Source organism: Montipora foliosa, chromosome 5 (genome assembly GCF_036669935.1).
Source record: "Montipora foliosa isolate CH-2021 chromosome 5, ASM3666993v2, whole genome shotgun sequence".
Classification (NCBI taxonomy): Eukaryota; Metazoa; Cnidaria; class Anthozoa; order Scleractinia; family Acroporidae; genus Montipora; species Montipora foliosa.
In genome coordinates, this window is record NC_090873.1 from 22,762,692 (window position 1) to 22,787,691 (window position 25,000).

General features: G+C 37.0%; 1 protein-coding gene across 1 annotated transcript; it reads left to right on the forward strand.

Moving 5' to 3' along the window:
* The first annotated feature begins 191 nt into the window (after window positions 1–191).
* Window positions 192–24,522, forward strand: LOC138003757 (CCR4-NOT transcription complex subunit 6-like). The gene is made up of 7 exons (XM_068849981.1): window positions 192–736; window positions 12,463–12,528; window positions 14,833–14,990; window positions 16,096–16,250; window positions 16,670–16,983; window positions 17,552–18,044; window positions 21,589–24,522. The coding sequence occupies exons 1-7, from the start codon at window positions 262–264 to the stop codon at window positions 21,662–21,664; spliced, it is 1,737 nt and encodes a 578-aa protein (XP_068706082.1). The 5' UTR covers window positions 192–261; the 3' UTR covers window positions 21,665–24,522.
* Window positions 24,523–25,000: the final 478 nt, after the last annotated feature.

Consider the following 25,000-nt stretch of genomic DNA (forward strand, 5'->3'; position numbering starts at 1 on the left):
TTTTTATTGCATTTTTTTAATGTTCTTATCATGACTGTTAATGATGACAAGTTTCCAAAAAAGTTTGATAGTAGAACAATTTCAAGGGAATTACCTTATTTCTCGGGTGTTACGGGTTATCCCGCTTCCCTCAATGCTAATTATTCAGGGAAACGAATGACGTCACTTGCCAAGTGATCCAGAGGGTCTAATCGGTGGCCATGTTGTACGCCATTTTTGTGGAGTATTATCTCAGGAAAAGAGTGTCATGACTCGTCCAAGATGCCGAAAGAAAAGCATGAAAATAATGATATTCGAAGAACTTATACGCTTATGAGTGCCGAAGATGCAGCTAATGGGAAAAAGTCTCATTGGACCGAACTGGAAATTACGGCCCCGATCCGTAATTTGAGTCCGACATTGTGGCAGCTGGACTTTTTGACTGCTTTATTTTTGAACGACAATAATCTTACAAAGATTCCCCCAGAAATCTCTAGACTTGCTCAACTCAAGCACCTGGATCTATCGTCAAATAAACTACGAAGTTTGCCAAGCGAACTTGGAGATCTGGTCACATTACGTGAGCTGCTTTTGTGCAATAATAACCTCAGAGCTTTGCCAAACGAACTGGGGAAACTTTTCCAGTTACAAACTCTTGGATTGCAGGGAAATCCGTTACCGCAGGATGTCTTGAATATAAATGCAGAACAAAATGGGACAGCTAAACTTCTGAGCCTCATGTTGGACCATTTAACTGGTAAGCTTCAAATATCTGCCTTGTAGCACGAAGCCTTTTCGAAACCGAAAGCCTATGGTGTCAGTTCTAAATTAAAATCACTGCAATATGGAGTTCGATCATGGAAGATTGATTGAAAGTTCCATTTTTCGGAAATTTTGGCTGTGAAACTTCAAGTAGGTGCTTATCCCCTTTACTGTATTATCTTTAAAATAGCATATAGAATTGTTTGCTTTGGGAACAATGTTTTTCTTTGTGTGTGTTTGCACGAGGTTCTTTCACATTATAATTTCTTAAAACGTTATAGCTTCCATTGCAGGGGAACTGATCAGCCTGTTGAAAATAAATCTTAACTCTGTTTTTAAATTATACCTCGAAAACAGCACCTTAAAATTGCGAATTTTAATCCTAAACAGTTAATAGCAATTTAGCAACGAATATCAGACCATTATTGCGCCTAATTTTTTCTGCATTCGAAAATTTCCCTATCTAATCGCAACCTTTCATAAGATCATTTAGCCTACTTGTAAAGCTCAGGGAATTCTTAAATTGTAAACTTAATAATCAGTATCTTTCTCAGTGCGATCGAACATCTTTTTGAAAAACGTGTGACTTAATTCCTATTAACACAACTCCGGAAATGTTGTTAGTGTTAATTTTTACTGAAAGGTGTAGTTTCGAAAATACTGCACGCTTTAGTAATTTTTTGGGTTCTTTTGGAGTATCTAATGATTGACTGAGCAAATTACTGGAGGAAGTAAAACCAATTCATGTAAATGCACTCTTTAGTTTAATATTAAATATTGCTTTATTAGGAGTAAACACTTTTAAGCCTGTTGTCATGCATAGAAAAAGTATTATTTTGTATTGGTACTTATACCTCTTACTGACCAAGTTAGAGGGCTGGCGCCAGTTGTTCAAACGATGGATAGCGCTATCCACCAGATAAATCTCTAACCAGTGGATAAGTCATACATGTAGCAAAACTAATTGCGCTATCCAATGGAGAGTGACTTATCCGGTGGATAGCGTTATCCACCTTTTGAACAACTGGGGGCCTGAACTTTAAGCTATTCCCTTCATTCTGACCAGTTCAATTTTTAGCCATAAAGTGAAGTGGAACAACAACGAGCTGTAACCTGCATGTGCATGGTACAGTTCTTCCTAAGAAATATTCTTAATTTAGAGCATGTTGACAAGAAATAAGTTTAAAACAAACTTTTATGAAAGAGAGAAGTTGGACAATTTAAGCAAGTGTCTCTTATAGACAGCTGAAAATTTCAAATGGCTCTAATGGGACTCAAACCTGTGACCTCTGCAATGCTCTACTGTACCAACTCAGCTATTGGGAGAAGGTCAATTTGTTGGGCTTATTTGTTCCCATAAATAAAATGAATGTAAATTTGAAGTATGGATTATAGACAAAAGAGAGAAGTTATCCTCATACAAGTATAACTCGCACAAGTGAGAGGATAACTTCTCTCTTTCGTATATAATCCACTCAAGTGAAGCCAATTTTATTTAACTTATACAGAATAGTATGTACATAAACTTAGAATGATTTTACAACATTGTTTAACAAAAATATAAGAAGAAGGGAAAGTAAGTTTGATAATATGTTGTTGCAGCATAGAGTTTGGGACACCTAAATAGTTCTTAAACTAATTGAGTAGGTGCCCCAAATTAATTACATCATGGGCAAAAGGAATAGAGTTAAATACCATTTTTTTGTTAAAAAGTATTACTTCTTGTGCTAACTACTACATGTAACATTAATTAAACTTGCTGAAAATATTAACATAAATTACTTAAGAATCAAATCAATGAAAATATGAATCTACAAAAACGTCCAGTCACTTTCAAACAGATGCAACATTATAATTATTATGTACAAAATTTAGTTAATTAAATATCAGTATCCTTGTTATACCTGTCAGTTATAGAGTTCGTAATGTTTTGACAGAATCTGGAAAAAGGAGTAATCTGCTTTACATCAAAAGGCAATGAATTCCAAAGTTTAGCACCCGAAAAACAGAGAGAACGAAGACCATATTTTGTGGCCTGGCCTTTCTTTACAAACAGGTTATCATTATTAGATTGACCTGTATAATATGGATGAACAGAGGATATTGGCTTGAAATAATAAGCAAAACAAGATAGAGTTAATTTATGAAACCACTGATAAACAAAAGAAAGAATTTCAATATGGATTATATCACAAAATTTTAAAAGATTTAGGGATTCGAGCAAGGGTTCTGAATGTGATGCATGCCCAGAAAATGTCATAATCCTGACTAAATGCTTTTGCAAAGTGGTCAAAGGATTTAGATAGGTTGAATATGTTAGACCCCAAACGTGGACACCGTAAGTAAAAAAAGGATAAATTAGAGAATTCCCGTAGTTACCCTTGAATAAGTTGATCCCATGTATAAGTCAACCCCCCATTTTTGATGATAAAAAAAGCAATTTCTTATTCTCTTTGTTAAATATTCATGGGATACTAATTTTGTATTCTTTGATTTCTGGAACTGCAGATACACACAAAAATCAGGGCCTCAAGCGCTTAATAGTTTTGTGCTACATCAGTTGTTGTATATACAGGCATTTTGTCCTTAAGTTTCGAAAAAGTACTCAGAAAATCGAGCATGTAAACCTCAAACTAACCTGTTTCGCTGTTCAGGGATAAAGGGCTTTAGAGGATAAGCACAACATCACAGAAGCTGGAGTCAATCTTTGAAAATGACTTCAAAAGCGATGCAAAATGTGCAAGGTTTAATTGGTCCTTGATTTATAACATCTCACATAATTATTAATCAAAACAAAACAAAAAAACTCGTTAACGAAACACTACAAAGTTTGCAAAAGCATTTAAATCAGCCAGGTTTGTATAAAGAATAAAAAAAATCATTACCAACCAGCATTTTCAAACAATGCGAGTGATGATGAGGTATTGTGGCAGGTTACTAAGCAGTTGAACAATCATGCTTTATTTGAAGAAACAGAAATGCCTTTTTTGAGCTCTCTGCCTTTGGTAACCAAACATTTCCAGTGTTTATTTCATATGTGTGCTAGTGAGTATCTTCAACATTTAGATTTGGATAGTTTATATTTTTTTGTTCCAACTGGAATTGCTTACATTCATTTTGAGGTATTTTGTCACCAGATGAAAAGCCAACCTTTTCCACTGCGTTTGCTGTGCCCAAGACAACACAATTACACCATTATGTTTCTTGAATAAATTATTTAGCTGGAACTTGGCTCTAAATCTTTGACCCGTGTATAAGTTGAGGGCAATTTTTGGAGCTTATTCTTTTGAGGCCATAAAAGGTCAACTTACACACGGGTAATTGCAGTATATAGCATTTTTAATTCATCAGCATTAACATAGTACCTCAATTTTGAGATGATGCCTACAGTTTTTGAAAGTTTCAAACAAAGCCCCATCAATGTAACTTTTCCAGGTTAGATTAGCATCAAAAGTAACACGAAGATGTTTAACTGTAGATACTTGCTGAATATTTACCCCATTAATTTTCAGATTAAAAGTCTTATAAGGTTTCAGTTGTTTTAGAGGGAAAGAAAATGAAACTAGTTTTTACAATACTACATGTAAGTGCCAGTGGGTTGGATTTCATCCACTCAGCAACTGCATTGAGTTCATGATTTAGCTTAAGTTCAAGATCAATCAGGTTCTTGCATGCACAGTATATAATTATTAGTATCGTCAGCAATTGGTGAAAAGTAAGTGATTCTGATGCAATAGGTACAAGTCATTAATACAATGTATATAATAAAAATAGCAGGGGTCCAAGAACACACCCTTGAGGGACCCAGCAAGTGATAGAAAGATTATTAGAGTCGTGACCATTGGCACACACAAACTGTTGTCTGTTGGACTGATATGATTGAAACCAGTAGGGCACACCTCTTATTCCATAATGGTGTGATTTTAACAAAAGAATAGAATGATTTACTGTATCAAAAGCCTTTTTTAAGTCAATAAAAATTCCACAGCCAAATTCATTGTTATCAGTGGAGTACAGTAGCAAATAGATTCAGTGATTCTTAAAAGTGCATGATTAGTTGAGTACTTTTGCCTAAAACCAAACTGAAGTGGGTAGAGAATGCTATGACATTCAAGATAACTGTAAAGGCACTTATACATAGCTTTTTCAAATATTTTGCTAAATATAGATAGGACAGATATAGGTCTGTAATTGTCTTGTCTAGAGCCTTTCTTAAGGACGTTCACGCCCAAAACGTTCCCACGTACAGATTTTTTAAAACTTGCCACGCAGAAAGGTAATGATCGGGTCACTGTGCTCGTTTTTGAGATCATGATGTGCACTTTTAGAAGCTTGTGTTATTTTCAGACTATCTTAGCTTACAACTCTCAGCAATAAAAAAGCTACATTAGTGAAATTTAGATCAGGTAAATGTACTCAATTCAACATAACTAATATAACTAAACAAACTTTTGCAGCTGATGTCTTTTTCTGAGGTGAAATAGACCTTGAAAAACGATACATATTGGTCTAAGAAAGAAAACTTCGGTTGCATGAGAGCATAAAAGGCGAAATATTTGTAAGTTCTCACGTAAAGATTTTTTGTTTTTTGTTAAAATGGACACAATTAGAAAAGGAAGTGATCTACAGAAAGAGAAATGGGGGTCACCGAGCATTTAAGAGAGCAAAATCGCTGCGAAGTTCTCAAAGCGATTGTCTATTCGCACTGTCACGCCGTTGTGTGACATTTCCGAGAAGACCTGGGTCCACAACTATCCCATAATGCCACATGCTTTCACGTTCCATTCTTGTGGAAAATGTTTGCACCTTTAGCATCGTGTTTACATGTACCTTCGTGGTCTGCGATGCATGATGTGTGCGTGACATGCGCCAAAAAATGTGCAGTAGGAATGGGCGCGAATGTCCTTAAAGACTGGAGTAACTTTTGGTAGTTCAAGCTTATTATGGAAAGTGCCACACGGAAAGGAATCATTTATCAAAGATAAAAGAAGGGGAGCAATACGAATCTTAAGTATTTTTAACAGAAGGACTGGGATACAAAATGGCCCAGTAGATTTGTTATTGTCCATTTGAGATATAAAATCCTCAACTTCATTTGATGTAACAGCGGAGAGGAACATAGACTCTGAATAGGTTCCCTTTAGAAAAGAGGGAGGAGAGCAGTAACCAGGAGGAATGTCCTTCCCAGTGTTGTTGCCCACATTAACAAAAAAGTAGTTTAAAATGTTTGCCATTGCGGCGGGATTGTCGATAATCTTTTCATTTTCATTTAGGGTAGGTATAAAGTCAGCTTTACCTTTGCTTATATTACATGTATTTATTGACCTAATTCCAGACCATATTTTTTTATATTATTACTATTACACTGGGCTTGAAATTGCGACCAATGCAGTCGCATTTGTGACTAAATTTTTCCCTTTGCCGCTAAAATATCTGGAGAAGTCGCAAATTTCCTTAGCTCTTTCAAAACAAAAGGGTTAGCAGTTGCCACTTTGCTGCTTCTTTTGCTAAAATAAATAAGTAAATAAATGACAAAATTATTTTGTTTCTTGCTGTGAATTTTCTCTGAAGATAGTGTAATGGAGTAATTTACAGTGTAGCTGCAATGTTACATGCACAGTTCCATTCCTTCGATCGTGCACCATTTTCAGCGGTTTTTTTACACACAAGTATTGCAGGCTCATATGTTTTGCTAAACCGCTGACAACACAATGCAGCGCGGCAATTTTTGTGACTAAAATTTACGGGTTTGTTCCAAAATTTTTGTATCTCATCGCAAAATGTGACTGGATTTTTTCGTTAATTTGGAGCCTTGTTACATAAAAAGCAATTTTTTAAGTAATTAGTCTTACTAGCCGTAATATCCTTAACCACGCTGTTCCTGAATTTTTTATGAAGGGCTATCAAATTAGGATTTTGCTGTTTACACTTATTAATCTGAGAATAAAAAGTTTATTGCTGTGTCTTATCTTAGTAAGTATGTCTTTAGTGACCCAAGGTTTTGTGCTTAACTTACATCCAGTCAATATATAAAAAATCATTGCTAAATTTGTCTTCATTAAATTTAGAATAATCATTTTTAAATTAATTAAGAATTTTATAATTAACTTTAATATCATCAACAATCAAAAATTGAGGAAGATGATCAGAAATTTTTAGGACTAAGTTACCACTAATAGCATCCATGGCATATGAATTTGCAAATATATTATCAATTTTTGGTGATATATGTTGGTTGTAAAATGTAAGGAAGAAAGAAATAAGAGTGAAGCATTTGTACATGTAGGAAATCATTTATTCAGGATTGTTTTCACAATTTAATAGGTTAATATTAAAATCACCCATAAGAAAAATATTCTTGTTTTCTCTAGTCAGATGAGATAATGTAGGTTCAAGATGTTCTTTAATCCTTACAGGGTTAGAGGAAGGGTTCCTATAGGCACAGCAACATAGAATACTTTTATTAATAGTGTTAACAATTTCAACCCAGACAGTTTCAAACTCGTCATCAGGAATGCTCAGGTCAGCTCGTTTGAAGGCATTTAAAGACTTGCTACATGTATTATAAATCACAACACCACCAGCAGCAGACTGTCCCAGCAGCAGACTTTGAGGGTGGAGAGTGAAGTGTAAAACCATCTAAGTTGTTATTGATTTTAAAGCCTGTACTTCAAGCAAAGATGTATCCAGAGTGCGTCATTGCGTCCTAGGACGCACTCGTTTTCCTTTTGGACGCATAGAATATGGAACAAAGGGTCCAGTTGGACGCAGAAAAAAATCGAATGGGACATTCCATTTTTTATCCGCACCCCCCCTATGGAAGGCATTTTTTGAAATGTCAAGAAGGACCCTGTCGGAATCTGGATTTTCTGCTCCAGTTTAGGGGGTCGGAATCGGGAGTCTTTGTTCTATACAAAAACGGGTCTGTCGGAATCAAGCTTCAGAGTAAAAGGGGCCTGTCGGAATCTAACTTCAGAGGTGAAAGGGACCTGTCGGAATCTGATTTCAGAGCAAAAGGGACCTGTCGGAAAAATGCCTTCCATAGGGGGGGTGCGGATAAAAAATGGAATGTCCCAATGTTTATGCAAATTGCCAACGCCAGGAAAAACATTCGAACGGCGTATTTCACAAGGAAATTGAACATTCCCATTTCTCACAACGGAGAAATGATTGAGTTCCTTAAATTTCAAGGTTAGCTGCTATTTTCGGATTTTTGTAGTCCAATAATTTCATTTTGTCAACCATTATGTCCAGCTTCAGAAGTCGAGTTTTGAATTCGCACGTGTTGCGTGACATGATCGGAGCTGTTTTTTACGTGAGACAATCGGCGACACTTTCGATCTGCCTCCAGTGATAATAAAACATTTCGGTCGAAGTTCAGTTTGTTGCATGCTTTCCAAGTAAATTTCAAGCATTAGTTCGCTTATCGTGAGCGAAATAACAGAGAATCCAAAGGCAAAGTATGTTAAATTTTTGTTTTGTGCGACCCTGTTGATAAAAAAATTAATTCCGGGCGCGCACGTGTCATCGTCGTCTCGGTTCTTGTTTTGCACGTAACTTGTCTGTTTTGCCAATTATGCAACTTTTTTTCGGAGTTAGTGTTATAATTAACGTGTTGAACATGAAACTTGAATGTATTCAATCGCTTGATTATTAACATTGGCCATGGCGAAGTCACGGCCGCACGGGCCGACGATGAACTGTGCATCGATCGCTAACATTTGTTTACTCTTTTGTTCCTAAATTACGCCTAAAGTGTAGTTAAAATAAATGATGCTCTTTTACGGAAAATTGAGATTCAGTTCTGTTTTTTTTTTCTGTGGAGATCTAGATCATTTATCAACTGGAGCCAACAGTTCCTACAGAATACGGATTTCTATGTGATCGATGGAGCTTTGACAGCGCATACATTTTGATCGATGAATCAACAGGCACAACAGTTTCAAAGAAATTGATCATTTTAAGTACATATTCGTTGGGAGGGATAAGACTTTATTTTTGTGCAATTAGAAATCTGAAAGGGTACTGCAACAGCAATTAAGAGGCAATAGATCGCATATTAATTCTTGAATATTAATTAGCTGGACCCCCAAAATTTTGCAATGGACCCCCAAATTTTTGGGGATACATCTCTTAGTGAAACCAGGGAAAACATTTCTACAGCCTCACTGAGTGAGGCTGTAGAAATGTTTTCCCTGGTTTCACTAATACCTATAATAAAAAATTATGAAAAGGGAAGTTCAAGGATGCGAGTGTAGTCTGCAAATCACTTCGATGGGCGTCAAGACTGTTTAGAATAATATGAAATAGGGAGAAAGAAGAACTGGAAGCTTGTAGGGTTACTTGTAGTTTTTCAAAATTGGAAGGAAAATAGTACTTAGAATTGATAGGATTAGATATGTTTGACTCAATATCAGACATATCTAGACTATTTAAGCCAGATATTGTAGACATTATATCAAGGGAAGGTAGCAATTCAATATCAGAAAGCTTCGTCATGTTAACGAGAGTACAGAATTCAAAATCATTTAACCCATTGGCATCCAAACAGCCGAAACCGGCCAGACTTAGTGTTATCGCCAGACGATTTTACTCGTCAATGGGGAACCCCTGGGAGTCAATGGGTTTATCACTCACTGAAAAACTATTTCCCCATTAAAGAACTAAAAGGAAAAAAATATTTGCAACACATACATGTACAACATGTGCTTTGCAAAACCTTACCTTACTTAGTTGCAGCTGTTGATAATCCGAAAAGGTTAAGCTGTAGCATTTGCAGTGAATGAAACATAGGGAGTTACCACACTGAAGTGCTCGATTACATGTATGCCTGTTAATTACCCACTTTTGGCATATGCCACAAGGAGATTTAACGTTAGACAAGTTATGTGATACACTGGTCATTCATTTGACAGAGGAGAGGTCATTGAACCAGAATCGCTCGGTCTGTCTCTAATTATTGATTTATGTAGAGAGAAGTAGGCAGTCTTTTCTTGCTGCTTGGCTTGCTTCAGTTGCAGCAATTGAGAACTTCTCTTTGCCATAGTCTCTTCAGCCAGATATTTAAAGATACTACTTCCCTCAAGTTTAATCCTCCTTGCTTTGCTTAAAATGGATTCTTTTGCTTTGTAGCTAGTGAATTTGCGTACAACATTTCTCGGTTTCGAGGTTCCATCTTGCCTTGTATGACGACCAGTACAATGAGCTTGGTCGATCTCAGGAGCAGGATCAAGGTCCAATTTCTCAGCAATCACGTTCTTAATTTTCCCTTCCATAGTTCATTAGGATTCTTCACTAACTCATTCACTTTGATTTTCCAGATAAATGGTCTTCTGGAAATATTTGTTGACAGTTTCTTGAAGACTGGAGACATCGGTGTCCATTGATATGATCTTCTCCTGTTGCTATGATATATTGTTTTGGCTGAACTGCAGACTTGCCCTAAGATCTGCAGTTCATCTTTGACTATGCCATCAATCCGAAAAGAAATATTAGTGAATACAGAATCCATAAGAGTCTTGAACATCCGTTCCTGCACTGCTTGATGAAATCTCTGGTAGTTCAAATTCTACGGCTTCTGCTGATGGGGAGCTTACTTTTTTCTGATTTTTCTTTTTGTCAGGCATAAGAAAGTAATCAAATTGAAGTAATTGAAGTTATGCTAAAACGATTTGGAAAATAAGTCAATCGATTTACTTAGATCGAGCGGGAGCGATAAAAGATACAACTGCCAACTTCTCTGATCTCTGACCGTCTCTTCAAGTATGCATTCATGTCATTCATTGAGTCCTTTCATTACAACACATGAGTCCAACAAATTGACCTGCTCCCAACTGAGTGGCTTCGTAGCTCAGTTGTTAGAGTATCGCACCAGCATCGCAGAGGTCATGGGTTCGAATCCCATTGAAGCTGCCTGTAATAAGTAATGATTGCTTAAATTGTCCAGTTACAGGTACATTAAGTACGAGATTCAAGATTCGTACAGCATGAAAGGATGAATTTATCAGAAAGGATGCTGCCATACTGTACTTAAAAGGAGGATGTTTCTTGTTATCATTAATTTTATTATCTTAATCAGCAACCATGAACAGTGTGGAGTACATGTATGCTAGATGCAAGGTGTTAATGTAAGATTTTGTGAAATACATGTAAGCTGCTAGTGAACGTTTAGGGGTTGAAAACTGAGTTACCGGTACATGTATTGTCTGCTATTGACAGGCAAATTTTGTGGTGATATCCTTTTGTCTTGGTTTGAATACTTCATTATTTTCCTTTTCCTTAAGTTTTGGCCTCTGGGAAAAAATGAAATTTAAATAGTGTCAAATGAGTAATGAGCAGCTTAAAGTTTAAAGCAAAGTTTTGGCGCGTGCGGAGCTCCGCTATAAATTTTATTTTTTACATCTACAACCTGATGAGTCGTGTTATGGTGATGAGACAAGGCCCAACCAATGATCTATGCAAAGTGTCCCCAACAAAAAATGGATTGCTTGTTACTTGCTAATGGAGCCAGGCAGGCAGGCCTGTAGGTTACAGTATTTCTGTGTGGTTTATAACAACTTCAGATAATAACCTCTTACTATCTGAGAGCGAGGGCTGTACTGGGGAATGTTGGCATGAGGTTGTGAGAGAGCACAAGGCCCATACAAAAACAACCAACGGCCAATATTCCCCAGTAAGGTCCCGAGGATAGTAAGTTTACTATATGGCATCGTTTCTGTCTGAGCGACTGGACACTTCCCCTCTTGGTGAATGTTCGTAATCTTTGCCTTCCATCAGTGAACTTTGGACGGTAACCTTTTACATGAAAAACTAAATCCCACTTGCTACAATGATAATATTGTACTGCATTGATGAGAAATTAAATCCTGCTTTTAAAAAACTTTTTCTGTTTCACTCAACTTGAATTTCCCAGGAGATATGGAAATATGGAAACGGACCATTTCCATGGTAATGATCCGTACTGTAAAATCCTGACTGATAACCAGCCAATCAGGGTGCTCCATTTAGCCTGAGAATTGCTTGCCATATAATAGGAATAGTAAATAATTTTGACTATAAAAAATTGCGATAAAACATTTTTTAAAATCATTTTAAGATAATGATAATTTTTGCTTAAAAAATTGCTAAAAAGCGATGACGTTTTGACGTTAGCTAAACATCATTATCAAGTCAAAATATGTTAGTGAGTTTCGGTCTATAAATACTAAAAAAAACAATAGCTGATTAAAAGCTGTAATGTGGGTAAATAATAATTAAAAAATTAAACAAAAAGTTTCGCACGTATGGAGTCCGTCTGGGTATTTAAATTGGGCGTAAGATTCTTGATGAAGAGCATTTCAAATACTAGACATTCAAATTTGCCCTGGCACTTTCTTAAAAGTGCCAGGACTCCATACGTGCAAAACTTTTTGTTTAATTTTTTAATTATTATTTACCCACGTTACAGCTTTTAATCAGCTATTGTTTTTTTAGTATTTATAGACCGAAACTCACAAACATACTTTGACTTGATAATGACGTTTAGCTAATGTCGAAACGTCGTCGCTTTTTAGCAATTTTTTAGCAAATTTTTTTATCTTAAAATTATTTTAAGAAATGTTTTATCACAATTTTTTATAGTCAAATGCTTTTCTAAATCACTTCTTGTTAGTAAATAATTTATTACTGAAACTTATCACCAAGTAAACATACAATAACTTGTGGATCTTCTTTTGGTTGTAGTTTGCCCTCGGCCACCGGATAGGCAATGGATTTCATTGCAGCCAGATAGAACTAGGAATGCTTCCAGTGAGTACACTAGTTTTTTGGTATCAGATCAACAACACATTGCATGGGTTTCAATAAAATCTGAAGTTGGCAGCTGGTTTGAGTAGACTAACCAAATGTTGTTCTTGTCAAAATGAATTTTAATTTTACATGTAGGTTTCAAAGAATCTGTCTTCAATTACTTCAATCTTGGGAAAAAAAGTAGCTGAGTTCTCTGAAACGTCAATAATTTCTTAACAAGATACACTCATTGATGTGACTTAATAAGTCACCATGGTAACAAAACAGCCATGTAAAAACACCCTATGTTTTTTCTTGAAACGCTTGCATCTAAAAAGCAGACTCGGTGAGCGCCAATTTGTATAGCTGAAAAGAGATAGCCAGGCTAAGATATAACTTTTGGCAAAGTTTTAAAAAAATTCTCTGGAGTGGACTCATAGCCACCTTCACAAATTGAAAAAATTTAAGGTGGCTCTGAATCTGTGCCAGAGAATTTATTTTAACTTTGCAGGGAGTTTTATCTTAGCCTGCTAATCAATTTCCAGTGATCAAAAACAGGGGTCACTGAGTTTTTTTTTTTTAGTTATAAGTGTTTGCATACGCAAAACACTTGAACGCATCTAAAAAATTGTAGATGTGCGTCAGCACATGCAAAAAGGTTCATTAGTATTCTCATTGTCTTCCTTTGTTGCCTTGTGTTTGGTTTGATACTCTCAATCATCTGTGATGCAAATAATGTGGTGAATGTGAAAATAATTAATTGCTGGTCGCCACGTCATTAAAAGGGCAAAAATTATTATGAGCATAAGCTTATTTTAATTAAAGGCCCACCTTCAACCGACAGGCTTTTTGACCGTTTGTTTGGATCCGACTGGATGAATTTCAGCTTTGGCAGGATTTTCAGATATGAAATTGTTCCACGGCTCGCAAAGCCTGTCAGTTGAAGGTGGGCCTTAAATGGTGCAAAGTCCTTCCGGCTTGTTATCTGTTTTAAAGCCAAAAACATTATCAAGTTTACTGTTAGAGAAATAACCTATCAACAAATGGCGCACAAGAAAGCCTTTTAACATCGAAATTTACAATCGTTCACATTTATCACAGACCACAAGGAGTTTGGCAAACAAGAGTTTATTGTCACACAACAAACAGAATGAACGAATTTGACAATAAAACTGCCAATGCCAAGGGGAACAAGAGGTAGAGGAAAAGAATTAAGATGAGTGAAGACTCCCGATCTGCAAAGCAATTGAGTTTGCAGTGTGTCACTTCTGTTTTGAAGACATCTCTAGATAAACCAAAATAATAAGCATCGCTGCCCCAATCCCCTTGAAACTTAATGACACTCGAATGCAAAAGTTGCACCACTCCTGCAGAAACTATAGGGGAAACTTGTGTGGGATCCAAACCAATGGCTGTGATGACCTTAGAAAAAAGGGAGAAAAATGATGATATGCGAGAACATGGGGGGATGTGGAAGCTACCGACTTAACAGAGAACAAAAAATCAGACTGACTGAGGGTGTTAAGGTGCAGATGATGATGAAGAGCCTTGATAGGAGAAAGTCGAGAACTGGGAATAAATGGGAGGAAAATTGACAGAACAACAGTTTTGTTGTAATACAGCTGTAAAGAACGATTTTTGGTGTGAATTTTCAGCATGACAGTGAGGTCAGACAAGATTGCCAAAAGGGTGTCAAATACAACAATTGTCGGCATTAGCCGATCGAAATTGACAGTGCCTTATGTAAATTCTCAACTTGTTGGCGGCCATGCAATTTGTTCTTTTGTCTACGTAAACAATAACAGGAAAAGAAAAATTATGGTTGTGAATAACAAAGGGCTACACTCGTATTGTGTGTGAATTTTGCATCTGTGTCATTTGAGCAGCACTGTATAGGGTGTTTTTAGATGACTCGTTTGTTGTCTTGGTAACATAATGTATACATCACTAATGAGTGCATCTTGCTAAGCAATTCTTGTTGTTTTATTTGGTACCATAGCATTGCCATTACATGAAACAGTGTTGTAGAGTTAACCCTTTCACCGCCAAAAATGCAAATTGACACTTATAGATTTTACTCTGTCTAACGCCAGACGATTTTACTCTGTCTAACGCCAGACGATTTTACTCTGTCTTACGGGGAGCCCTCGGCAGTGAAAGGGTTAATCCTGTAAACAGAACATTCCCTCCCAATTGTTGAAGCTCTTTTGAGCCACCATAAATATGAATTTTTGAATTGGATGTACCAATGCTTGTGCATGAATAAGTGTGCATTGGCATGTACCATTATGATTTCCCATGTTGATTGCTATCTTTTTCATTTAGTGACATTTAGTGTTATGTGCTATAATGTGCTCTGCGACAAGTATTGTACACGTCAAATTTATGGTTACTGTCCATCATGGGCCTTAAACTGGGAGTACCGAAAAGCAACAATATTAAAGGAGATCCTTCATTATGGTGCTGACATTCTCAGTTTGCAGGTACAGTGCAGTCTGTCTTGCAATGTACATGTACAGGAACTCATGTGAACATGAGTGCATTTCGTGATTTTAATATGGGCACGAGTGATGTTTTGAAAGTTCCCAAAATTATGGTGAGTGCAATTTGAGAACTTTCAAATATCATGAGTGACCATAAATCACAAAATGCATGAGCAAGTTCATACTATTATTTATTTATTATAATTATAATGAACAAAATCATTCCATCGCTTTGTTTCCATAGCAACTTCCGTATTGCACTCCAAGGTTGCTGCCTAAGAACATTTTCCGGGAAGTCTTTGGGCCTCCAACATTAAAAGTTAGTAGCCCAAGACAATTTTTCAAGAGCCCAGAATTACCGTGCATACAGCGAGGGCTACTGAAATTTAAATTGACCAATCAGAATTCAGCGAGCGGGAAAAACTGTGCTATCCGACGTCACATCAATATTGTTTGCAATTAAAGGACCAGAAAACCATTTAAAAGATTTTGTGGCAACCTTTTTGTCAACAAACTTTCAATTGGTGCCCAAACTGGGTTGCCAGTGAGCGGCCATTCTTTGGTCAGCTGTTGTGCTGAGGCTGTTATTTGTGCTTTTTCTAAGTATCTTAAGCCAATTCAGTATGATACATGTATAAATTTTTCAAATCAAGTGTAAGAAGACGTCAAAACTGTATTGATAATGTATTTATATGTGGGTAGATCAACAACAAGGTCATTTGCAAACAGAAATGCACTGTTTCTGATGAAAGAGAAAATGATTGACATAATACAGTGTAGCTCACTTTTGACTGCCACACGCACTGCAGGCAGGGGTTCCGTATGCAAAGTAATTAGTTAACCCAGCATTAACATTGCGTCCCAGTCTCCATGTGCTATCAGGAGGTAACGCAACGAAAGCCCCCAACAATATTGAACAAGTTTACAAGTTAAAGAGTCGTTTATTAGTGGATTTCGCTTAGGTGCTGTTCTCTCCAACCATACTGTTACTGTTACTTGATACTCGTTGTTGACTTATATACATGTATACTAACAAAGTGGTCTTAATGACAACAAGTATTTTATTAGTTTTGGTTGTAATATGGGATGTCTGTTTGTAATATAGGAAATTGAAACAGAGCAGTTCTTTAATTTCTTTCTTCCTGAACTGCAACAACATGGCTATGATGGAATCTTTAGTCCAAAGTCAAGAGCAAGAACAATGACAGAAGAAGATCGCAAATATGTGGATGGATGTGCAATATTCTATAGAACATCTAAGTATGTTACTTGCATCTTTACACCCAATTGTTGATTTTAAAAATAAAAATGCTTTTGCTTACAACCTCTCAGTAATCTAAATTGCCTACATGTAACTCGTTGTTGTTCCTAATTCAAACCCTTTGGGAATACAAAATAATGAATGTTTTGTTCCAGGTACATGTATTCCCATATCATTCAAATGTGAATGCTACGTTATAATACAAATACAATACATGAAGAATCTTAACCCCATGAGATTTAAATCGGGTTTCCTCATTGAGTTGTGGATTGGGTCTATTATACCAAATACTGCTGAAAACAATTCAGATGCCAACATATATTAGAGGAAAAAGGGGAAAAAAAAAACAATAATTGCAACAGTAACGTTAAACTTATGCATTTTACCTTACAGATGAATATTAATTTTGTCATTCTAGATTTACCTTTGTTAAAGAGTACCTTATTGAGTTCAACCAATTAGCCATGGCAAATGCTTCAGGCGCCGACGACATGCTGAACAGGGTCATGACAAAAGACAACATCGGCATTGCTGCACTTCTAGAGCTCAAAGAAGGCTACCTTAATTACACCAATGACATGAGTATGCCTAGACAGCAAGTGCTTGTTTCTAATGTCCACATTCACTGGGATCCTGAATTCAAGGATGTGAAATTAATCCAAACGGTTATGCTTATGCATGAGCTGATGAACATCATGCAGGAAATAAATCCTGGATTTATGGTTCAAGGAGGTAAGAATGGGCTCATACGTGGTTAAACGATGCTTTGAAACTCATCAATATGCACAAGATTAACCACAACCAGTGTTCCAGATAAGAAGATGTCGAGGGTCAAGGACCTGAAGAAATAAGGGATGGGTAAAGCCTGCTTGAGAAACTTATCTAGAATGCAATGGAGTGCATACTGTAGCTGCTAAATTTTATTTGTCTCCCTTCATCCCTTTCTCTCTATAGCAGTTACCAGGGCTTTTAAGTACAATGTATGATAATTATTACAATGGCAACTGTATTGGGAAAGGCACGCATATCCTGAATTTCTGGTAGTAGAGTACATGTAGCTACGTATAATACTTGAGTTGTATGCAAATCAAGTGGTACTAATAATATGGCAGACGGGACAATAATGATTGTTTAATAGTGTTGCAGTGATAATCATCACCGTCAATACTAATGGCATAAAATAATGTAATTTTTCCATGTCATTTCATATTATAACAGTTGCTATCATCCTACAAACTACAAAGTAATATCCCTGTATTTCATCTGTTGTCCCTAATAACATGCCTTATCTTATTCCAAGGTAAAAATGGTACACCACCCAGCAAATCCATTCCATTGGTGTGCTGTGGAGATCTGAACTCATTGCCAAACTCTGGTGTAATAGAGTTCCTAGACAAGGGTAGGGTGCGGAGTGACCATGGAGATTTCCTGGACATGAAGTACGAAGGGTTCTTGTCACGCCTCAGCAATGGCAAGAATGGTGAGAAATCTGGTGATCTAACCCATTGCTTTAAGCTTGAGCGAGCCTACTCTGAGGAGCAGATGTCATACAGCAACCTGACGTACTCATTCACTGGAGTGATTGATTACATTTATTTCACATCTGACCTCCTTGTTCCAGTTGGGGTCCTTGGCTCTGTCAGTAAACAATACATCAAAGAAAACAAGATCATTGGGTGGCCACACCCTCATTTTCCATCTGATCATCAATCCCTCCTTGTGGAATTTGAAGCCCTCAGTTTCAGCAATGGTGTGCCTGTCTATGGCTACTTGCCAGGTACCCATCATCCAAGGTAGTGTGTTCCATGCTCTAATCCCACTTTAATATTATTGTATATGTGTAACAAAGGTGTAAAAAGGCTGACTTGATGTAAGCCATTTTCAAGAGTCAAGTCCCTATGAGACTTGTTTTTTATTCAATCCGCTAATGTTGGCGGGGTCTCATTTTTCCTCCTTCATTTTTATAGCCAGCCACTTGTAGATTAGCAATAATGATTGTCGGAAGGAAGTGATTTTTATCTTGTTTATCATTACTTTTGTTTAAGTTATCATTTTGAATAGAGTAGCTTTTTATTGGCTGTCTTTAGGCCAAACCCCGTGTGAATTCTACGTCACTACAAAGAGAAGACAGAAAACCTTTCAAAACCCTTCATGTTCTTGTAGCATTAATTTTGTGGGGCTGTCTAAAGGGTGTCATAATTCATTGTTGGCACTTCCAAGACTTTTGCCCTTAGCGTCATCCACTGTCGTCAAGTAATTAATATTATTTTTTGCATGGTTACGTTAGCTGAGACTTGATTGTGTGAGCTTTAAGAGCCTGGGACCCGTTTCCCAAAATCCCAATAACTTTTCGGACCAGAAAAGCCTTTAATATGTGAACCTGCCATCCATTTGTTTTTAAAAGCTGGACTTTCAGTATGTTTTCAAGATAACTAAAAGCAAAATGATTGAAAAAATTGATTACTCAAAACCCCTCTCTTGAAGTTATGAAGATACAGAGGGATAGGTTTTGGGACGTTCGAGAAACGGGTCCCTTGCCCAGCCACATGAAAGTGCCAAGAATAAAAATGTAATACTTATCAATGATCATTGATACATGTACAGTGTAATTGGGCAGGTTGTCAACGAGAAAACTATCTTGAGCTATCATGAAGAATTCTAATACCTTCAAGGCAAAATTAATGCAATTTGATAGTTGAATGTAGTGCACTAGTATACAGTAGTTGGTGGTCAAATGGAATTAAATGGTTCTTTTTTACCATCATGGACTAACATCTACTATCCTGCACTGTTGTAGCAGTGTTCAAGCACTGAACTTCATTTTGTACCATGACAATTTGTATGTTTTGTCCCACCTGCCCTTGCTTTCGGTAAGAAGGTGAAGGTCATAAATTTGAGTTGGAATGCAGGAAGCATTATGACAGCAAAGATAGTGGTAAGGTTTTGCATGTTTCAACTTCTGATTAGCATTCAAAAGATAACTTGGAGTTTTCACATGCCATTAAAAGCTGCTTTATTCACTTAATTAAGATGTAGCTTCGGTGAAAAATAATTTGAATTTTACCTTACTCATCATCATCATCATCATCATCATCATTATTATTATTATTATTATTATTATTATTATTATTATTATTATATGCATGCAATAATTTTACTCTTTTATAATTCAGTAGAAAGGCCTTGAAATATTTCACAATTTATGTAACCTAATCCAATCATGCACAGGTCAGGGTTGTCTGCCTTTTAGAAAATAACCAAAATGGAGTATCTTCTAATAAACAATGCAGTAGAGAATCCGTCCAAAAAAGGAAAAGTAGGTGGGTAATTTTTGCTGGTACACTGTAGCCGGCCACTTTTGACAACCCCTCATAAAATTTCATTGTGAAAATGTACGTTGAACCCTTACAGACAAATGTACATGTACCATTCGTTGACTTGCAATATAACTACTGTATACAAACAACATAATCTCATCAGGGAGTCATTGCCATGACAAGACCAACTGTTAAATAAGCTTCAGTCTAGTTCACACAAGCACATTTTTTGGCAATTTTTAAGTAACAAGTATCTGTCTGCGCACAAGAATAACCCATTTCAGAATTGCAGTTTGTCTTGCTTGAAGAGTAAGTGTTGATGCAAAACCATTCAAAAGAACATTATTTGTGCAAATCAAACTCATGTTCATTCCAATACTCCTGCACCAAGACTTGCTGTCAATCGGAGACAGACGGAAACTCGGACATGGGCCATTTACTTTAGACAGCAGAGAAACCTTGAATCTCAGAAAAACATTTCAACCTTTGATTATTTCCACACGAAGTAATTTTTTTGCAGGAGATATTTTTTGCTGCCATTTGCAAAAAAAAAAAAAACCTGGTACACTAGCTTTTCAGCAAGTATTTTTTTTTTCAAGGTAGTTTTCTCATTCATTTGAGCAAAAAAAAATGTCAAAAAAAAATTTTCTTGTGTGGACAGTATTGTCAACCAACAACTTTCTAACGTTGGGCAACGTTGTTGCAATGTTTGCATGAGACTTCAGGGTTCCAGAACTTTGTATCACTCAAATGGAACCCTGGCTGTTACTCCCCTCACGTTGAATCTTGTATTTATGTACAAATCTCTGTATGTAAAGAGCACAATGTAAATGACCAGCGAAAATCATTGGTACATGTAGTTTGGGATTTTAGTGATTTGCGGTCCGACTGTTACGTTTGTTGTCTGCGGAAACCACGCAAGCATTGTTCAATTTTGTTTCACTCGATATTCATTTGTTTCTGGCACAGGTGTTGGATATCTCAGCAGGTTTATTGGTTGCTCTGTCAAATATTTCTTTCCTATAAGAAATCTCGTAGTTTTGAACTGGGAAAAATTATGGTGAGACTACTTGTAGTCTCATCCACTGCTCCGTCTTCCTCCTCTGTCCTTGTCAGGGGTAGGGTGGGAAGGTGGTGAATTTTCAAGCCGGTCATTCCTTGGTGTACGTTTCTCGATGGCCCCGTACCTTTGGCATCTGCTAAAAGTAGGAAAACGGGAACATCCCTTGGTGCCAGCAGTAATGATGATTATAGTGATCCGTAATAATAATAATAATAGTAATAATAATAATAATAATAATAATAATAATAATAATAATAATAATAATAATAATAATAATAATAATAATAATAATAATAATAGTAGTAGTAGTAGTAGTAGTAGTAGTAGTAATAGTAGGTTGGCGCCTTCCTTAGCTCACGCTCTTGGTGTTCCGCTGACCAGCTCATCGTTACAGGCGCGCTGTTCCCAACGTGTGGAACGGTGAATAGGACTTCGCTTGGGACTCAGTTTTTAGTCCTGAACGCATCTCTCTCTCTTTTTTTTTTTTTTTGAAAAGCGAGGTGCCATCATGAGGATAAAAAGTTCATAAGTTAAACCCAAAATACGCTTTGAGAAAGCTCCTCGTCCGAGTCGCTACTTGATCGACAAAAAATCATTGACGATCCAGTTGATTACGACCCGGACTTTGGTTGTAGATGATTTGACATTGTTTCCATGTTCGGAGCAGCACCTCTGTAGCGATATTCTGGTCGGGAAATAACCAAGATAGCGAACTCCAAGCGCGAACTCTTTATACTATTTTATTGTATTATTTTTTATTTCTTTATATTTCGGTGATTCGGGATGTTCCGGTTTACCTCGTTTTATCACATGCGAACCTTTTCTGTCATATTAAATGTTAGGCCGGTATCCATAATCCCCTTTGTACATTCATGACGTAAAGCTTTGCAATTACTTTTTGTCTTTACGCCGCTTCAAATTATGTCAAGATTAACAGGTTTGCTAATGGCTTTCCAGGGCTGACGAGAAACTGGCACCAGGATTAAAAACAGCGACAAACCAAAACCGTTTATCTCCCGTGGGAAGTGAGTGATAATCATTTTCTTCCTTTGGGATTAAATTACCACAAGAGAAATGTTCAACACCTCTCGCGCAACTTGAATTTAACGACCTGTTAGAAGGTAGCTACATCGTTTTTGTTGCAGGCAGATTCCAACTAGTGTTGCAAAACGTTTCTGTTAAACTTCTTTATTGGAATGTGTGGAAATAACTTTCACTCAATGTGCAACGAGCCATTTTTGTACTTAATGATGGCTTTTTACTGGTCGATCATGTCCGAGCAGACCAGTAACCGAACCAATGAGAGCACGAAAAAAAAAATTGTGTGTGCCGCGGTACAAATGCTTGGGAAAACGCCTGTAGGCAATTGGGAAAATATGTTAATTTTATTTATTACTGATTGGTCGGAGGTGTGTGCCCAATCTGTGAATTTGAAGTTGTCCGTGCCCGCTTGCGACTGATCGCAACGTATTTCTGTAGATTCCGTTAAAGAAGTTTAAGCCAACTTTGTCACATTGATGTGCTATAATTTTCATTTAGTCAGTGTAAAGGGTGGGTTAATTTAGTTCTGAATGTAACACCTTAAGCGTTTGTATTTGGTATAAGCATATTGTTCTACTGAGGGCTTGAGGGAGGTATTTTTAGGAGTAATTGTAATTTATTAAACTATACGAGAGTGTGAATTTCAGGTGTGTCGTTAGAAAGGTTTGCTTTTGTGAACACATTTTTTCGAACCAGTTGCTTGCTTCTTGATAAATCTTATTATTTGTTTCAAGACGGTTCAATTTATATGTAAGCTTTCAGTAAGTTGACCAGAATGGATTCGTCAATTTCAGGTTTTCGTTTCACTTTGATGACACAAATTTTGATTTATGGAAAGAATATTGTGCTCAAAGATGAGTGTGTCAAACACGGATTTAGGAGCATAATGTTCGCTATACCGCTAGTCTAGCCAGATGAGGTTATTGGAATCGAAAATTATTAGTTACATAGTGCCGCCCGTCAGTGTCAGGAAAAACATCATTCTCGAAAAGAGAAAAGCTCAAGCTGCATATTGCCCCACATCAAACCGTTCGTCTTAGTCAAATCAAAGCGTTTTTCCTTCCCTGTCGTGGTATTTCGACGTGATTGTTTTACATTCATCAATAAGGCTCAAACCTAATTCTTGGTGGGTCCATTTCTGGTCACAACCACTAGTTAACGGGCCTTTTCGGCATGCGCGAAAAGGCCGTTTGGACGAGGAGCTTTGAGTGTGGCACCAAGATCTAAAGATATGCTAGACCGATTGTAGCCAGATTTTCAGAAGGTCCAGGGTCCTGTTTCTGGAAAGTCTCGATAACTTTTCGAGTCTGAAAAGTTGTTTGTGAAACTTCCATCCTCCTGTTTTAGAAAGCTGGTCTTTTAGCATGTTTTTAAGAGAACTAAAAGCAAATGGTGGAAATTGTTTACGTAAGAATCTGTTTTTCCTTTAGATACACAGGGAGTTGTGGAACCCGAAAAGTTTCGGGACTTTCAAGAAACGGGCTCGAGGTCGCTTGCGGAGACACTCCGGGAACACCCAACGAGAATATAGTTCAAAACTTGTTAAACGTATTTTCTTAGTTAAACGGTAGATATAGGCATATTTTTATCCCCTAAATTCCCCGAAAGTTATGGGGATCAAAACTTACCTTTTCGAAAATATCAGCCAGAAAAAAAGGTCCCGAAAATTCTAGGTGACCTTTTTAGAGTAAAAATCCGTAAAAAATGGGCAATTATACCATGTTTTAGATGTTCGAAAATCCTAGGACAGGCAGGCAAGCAAGGAATTTTACAACAAAGGTTCCGAAAATTCTAGATCTCAAATCGTCTTCCGGACAGATATTTTCCGAAAATTGACGTTGGGTGCCCCTGACACACTCTCTCCTCGACCGACCTGACCCGTCCGAGAATCAGGCTAGACCAATTGTACAAGGTTCCATGTCACGCTTAAAACTCGATGTTATGTAACCTTTTTGCGGCATTTTGTATTATTATGGCTGACCAATGTTTCCGCAGCACTATGCTTTCGAGGATGTGAAGAGAGTTTACTGCAGTGCTTTGATGTTGATCCTTTTTTGGTTTGTTTTTCTTTTGAAGATTCGTCTGTTTAAAAACAAAAGAACAGCTTGGAGGCCTTGCATTTCACGTCCTCGCGTTTGTATTGATGACAAAACAAAAGATTTGTCAATTTGTAACATTAATGATTGTCTTTTTCTCCGCGGATTTCTTTTTGTTACATGTCTCAAGGGTTTGAAGCATTGTGAAGCGCTGCCAATTCCGTCTTGACAGTTTGTCATTTCATCAAAACAGATTAACGCTAAGCTTGCTTGTCAGTGACCATTGATTTGCCATCAGCGGGTAGTTTTCGTGTTTTTTACCCTGATCCAAAACCCAAGGCGGACTTTTACTAGTATGTTTTGTTTTCGTTTCTAATGGAAACACATTTTCTTCGAGTAGAAGTGTGCGTAGTGGTGTGGAAGCGAAGGGTCGCCGATGCCGATTTTTGAATTGCGTTTTGTTATTCTTTTGCATCCGCGAAAGCGCTCACGCCGCGAAATAAATAGTTAAATTTGCGCTGGAACGCTACCAGCCATTGTTTTTTAAGCGCCGATTGGATCTAGACACTACCACATCCTCTTAACCTTAAGAGATAGTATAGTTTGTTAATTGTTAAGCCTTCACTCAAACTTTGTTAGCTTCGTGTAGCTTTTTTTTCCATTGCCGTTAACGGTTTCATTGGGTATCGGTGTGAGGTGTTACATTGTAGATAAAACAATTATAGATAGTTTGTTAAACCATTTTTAATCGAAACTGCCATTTCAGAAAAAAATGCAGAACAACACGAATAAATGTCTTAAACGAGAAGAAAAACGACAACTTGCTTTTTGAGTAGATTCTTATGCTCGCGGGCACTCTTTGCTTCATGTGTTGGCTTGATAGAGCTGAGTAACAACTACGGATGCCCGAGTCGCACGCGTGAGAGAACTGGGCACAAAAACGCAAATCCTTGGAAACAGGTCAAGTAACATGACGGAATTTTCAAACATTTAAATGCTGCGAAGATTCCGGCCTTCAATAAGAGTTTAAAGGGGCTAGGTCACGCTATTTTAAGTAATTTTGTTTAAATTTGTTAGTTATGAGCTCTAAACGTCAAATTGGCAGAGCAATAGTCTTTCATTTGCAAAATCACGGCCTCGTAACAACTGAGAATGATTTTCCAGCTGTGTAAATGACATTTTGATATTGACTGATATAAATTTGAAAAAAGGTGGGCCGACGTTTTTCAATTTATCCAAATTCAATCCATTTCAATCCTCTCCAGTTTTGTCCATCCATGTCCCTTCTTGGC

What these genes read in the sequence shown, in the direction of transcription:
- LOC138003757 (XM_068849981.1), top strand. Translation starts at nt 262, where the DNA reads ATGCCGAAAGAAAAGCATGAAAATAATGATATTCGAAGAACTTATACG. An exon ending in CATGTTGGACCATTTAACTG is followed by an intron (nt 737 to 12,462) that starts GTAAGCTTCAAA and finishes TTTTGGTTGTAG; the next exon opens with TTTGCCCTCGGCCACCGGAT. An exon ending in CCAGGTACCCATCATCCAAG is followed by an intron (nt 18,045 to 21,588) that starts GTAGTGTGTTCC and finishes ATGGCTTTCCAG; the next exon opens with GGCTGACGAGAAACTGGCAC.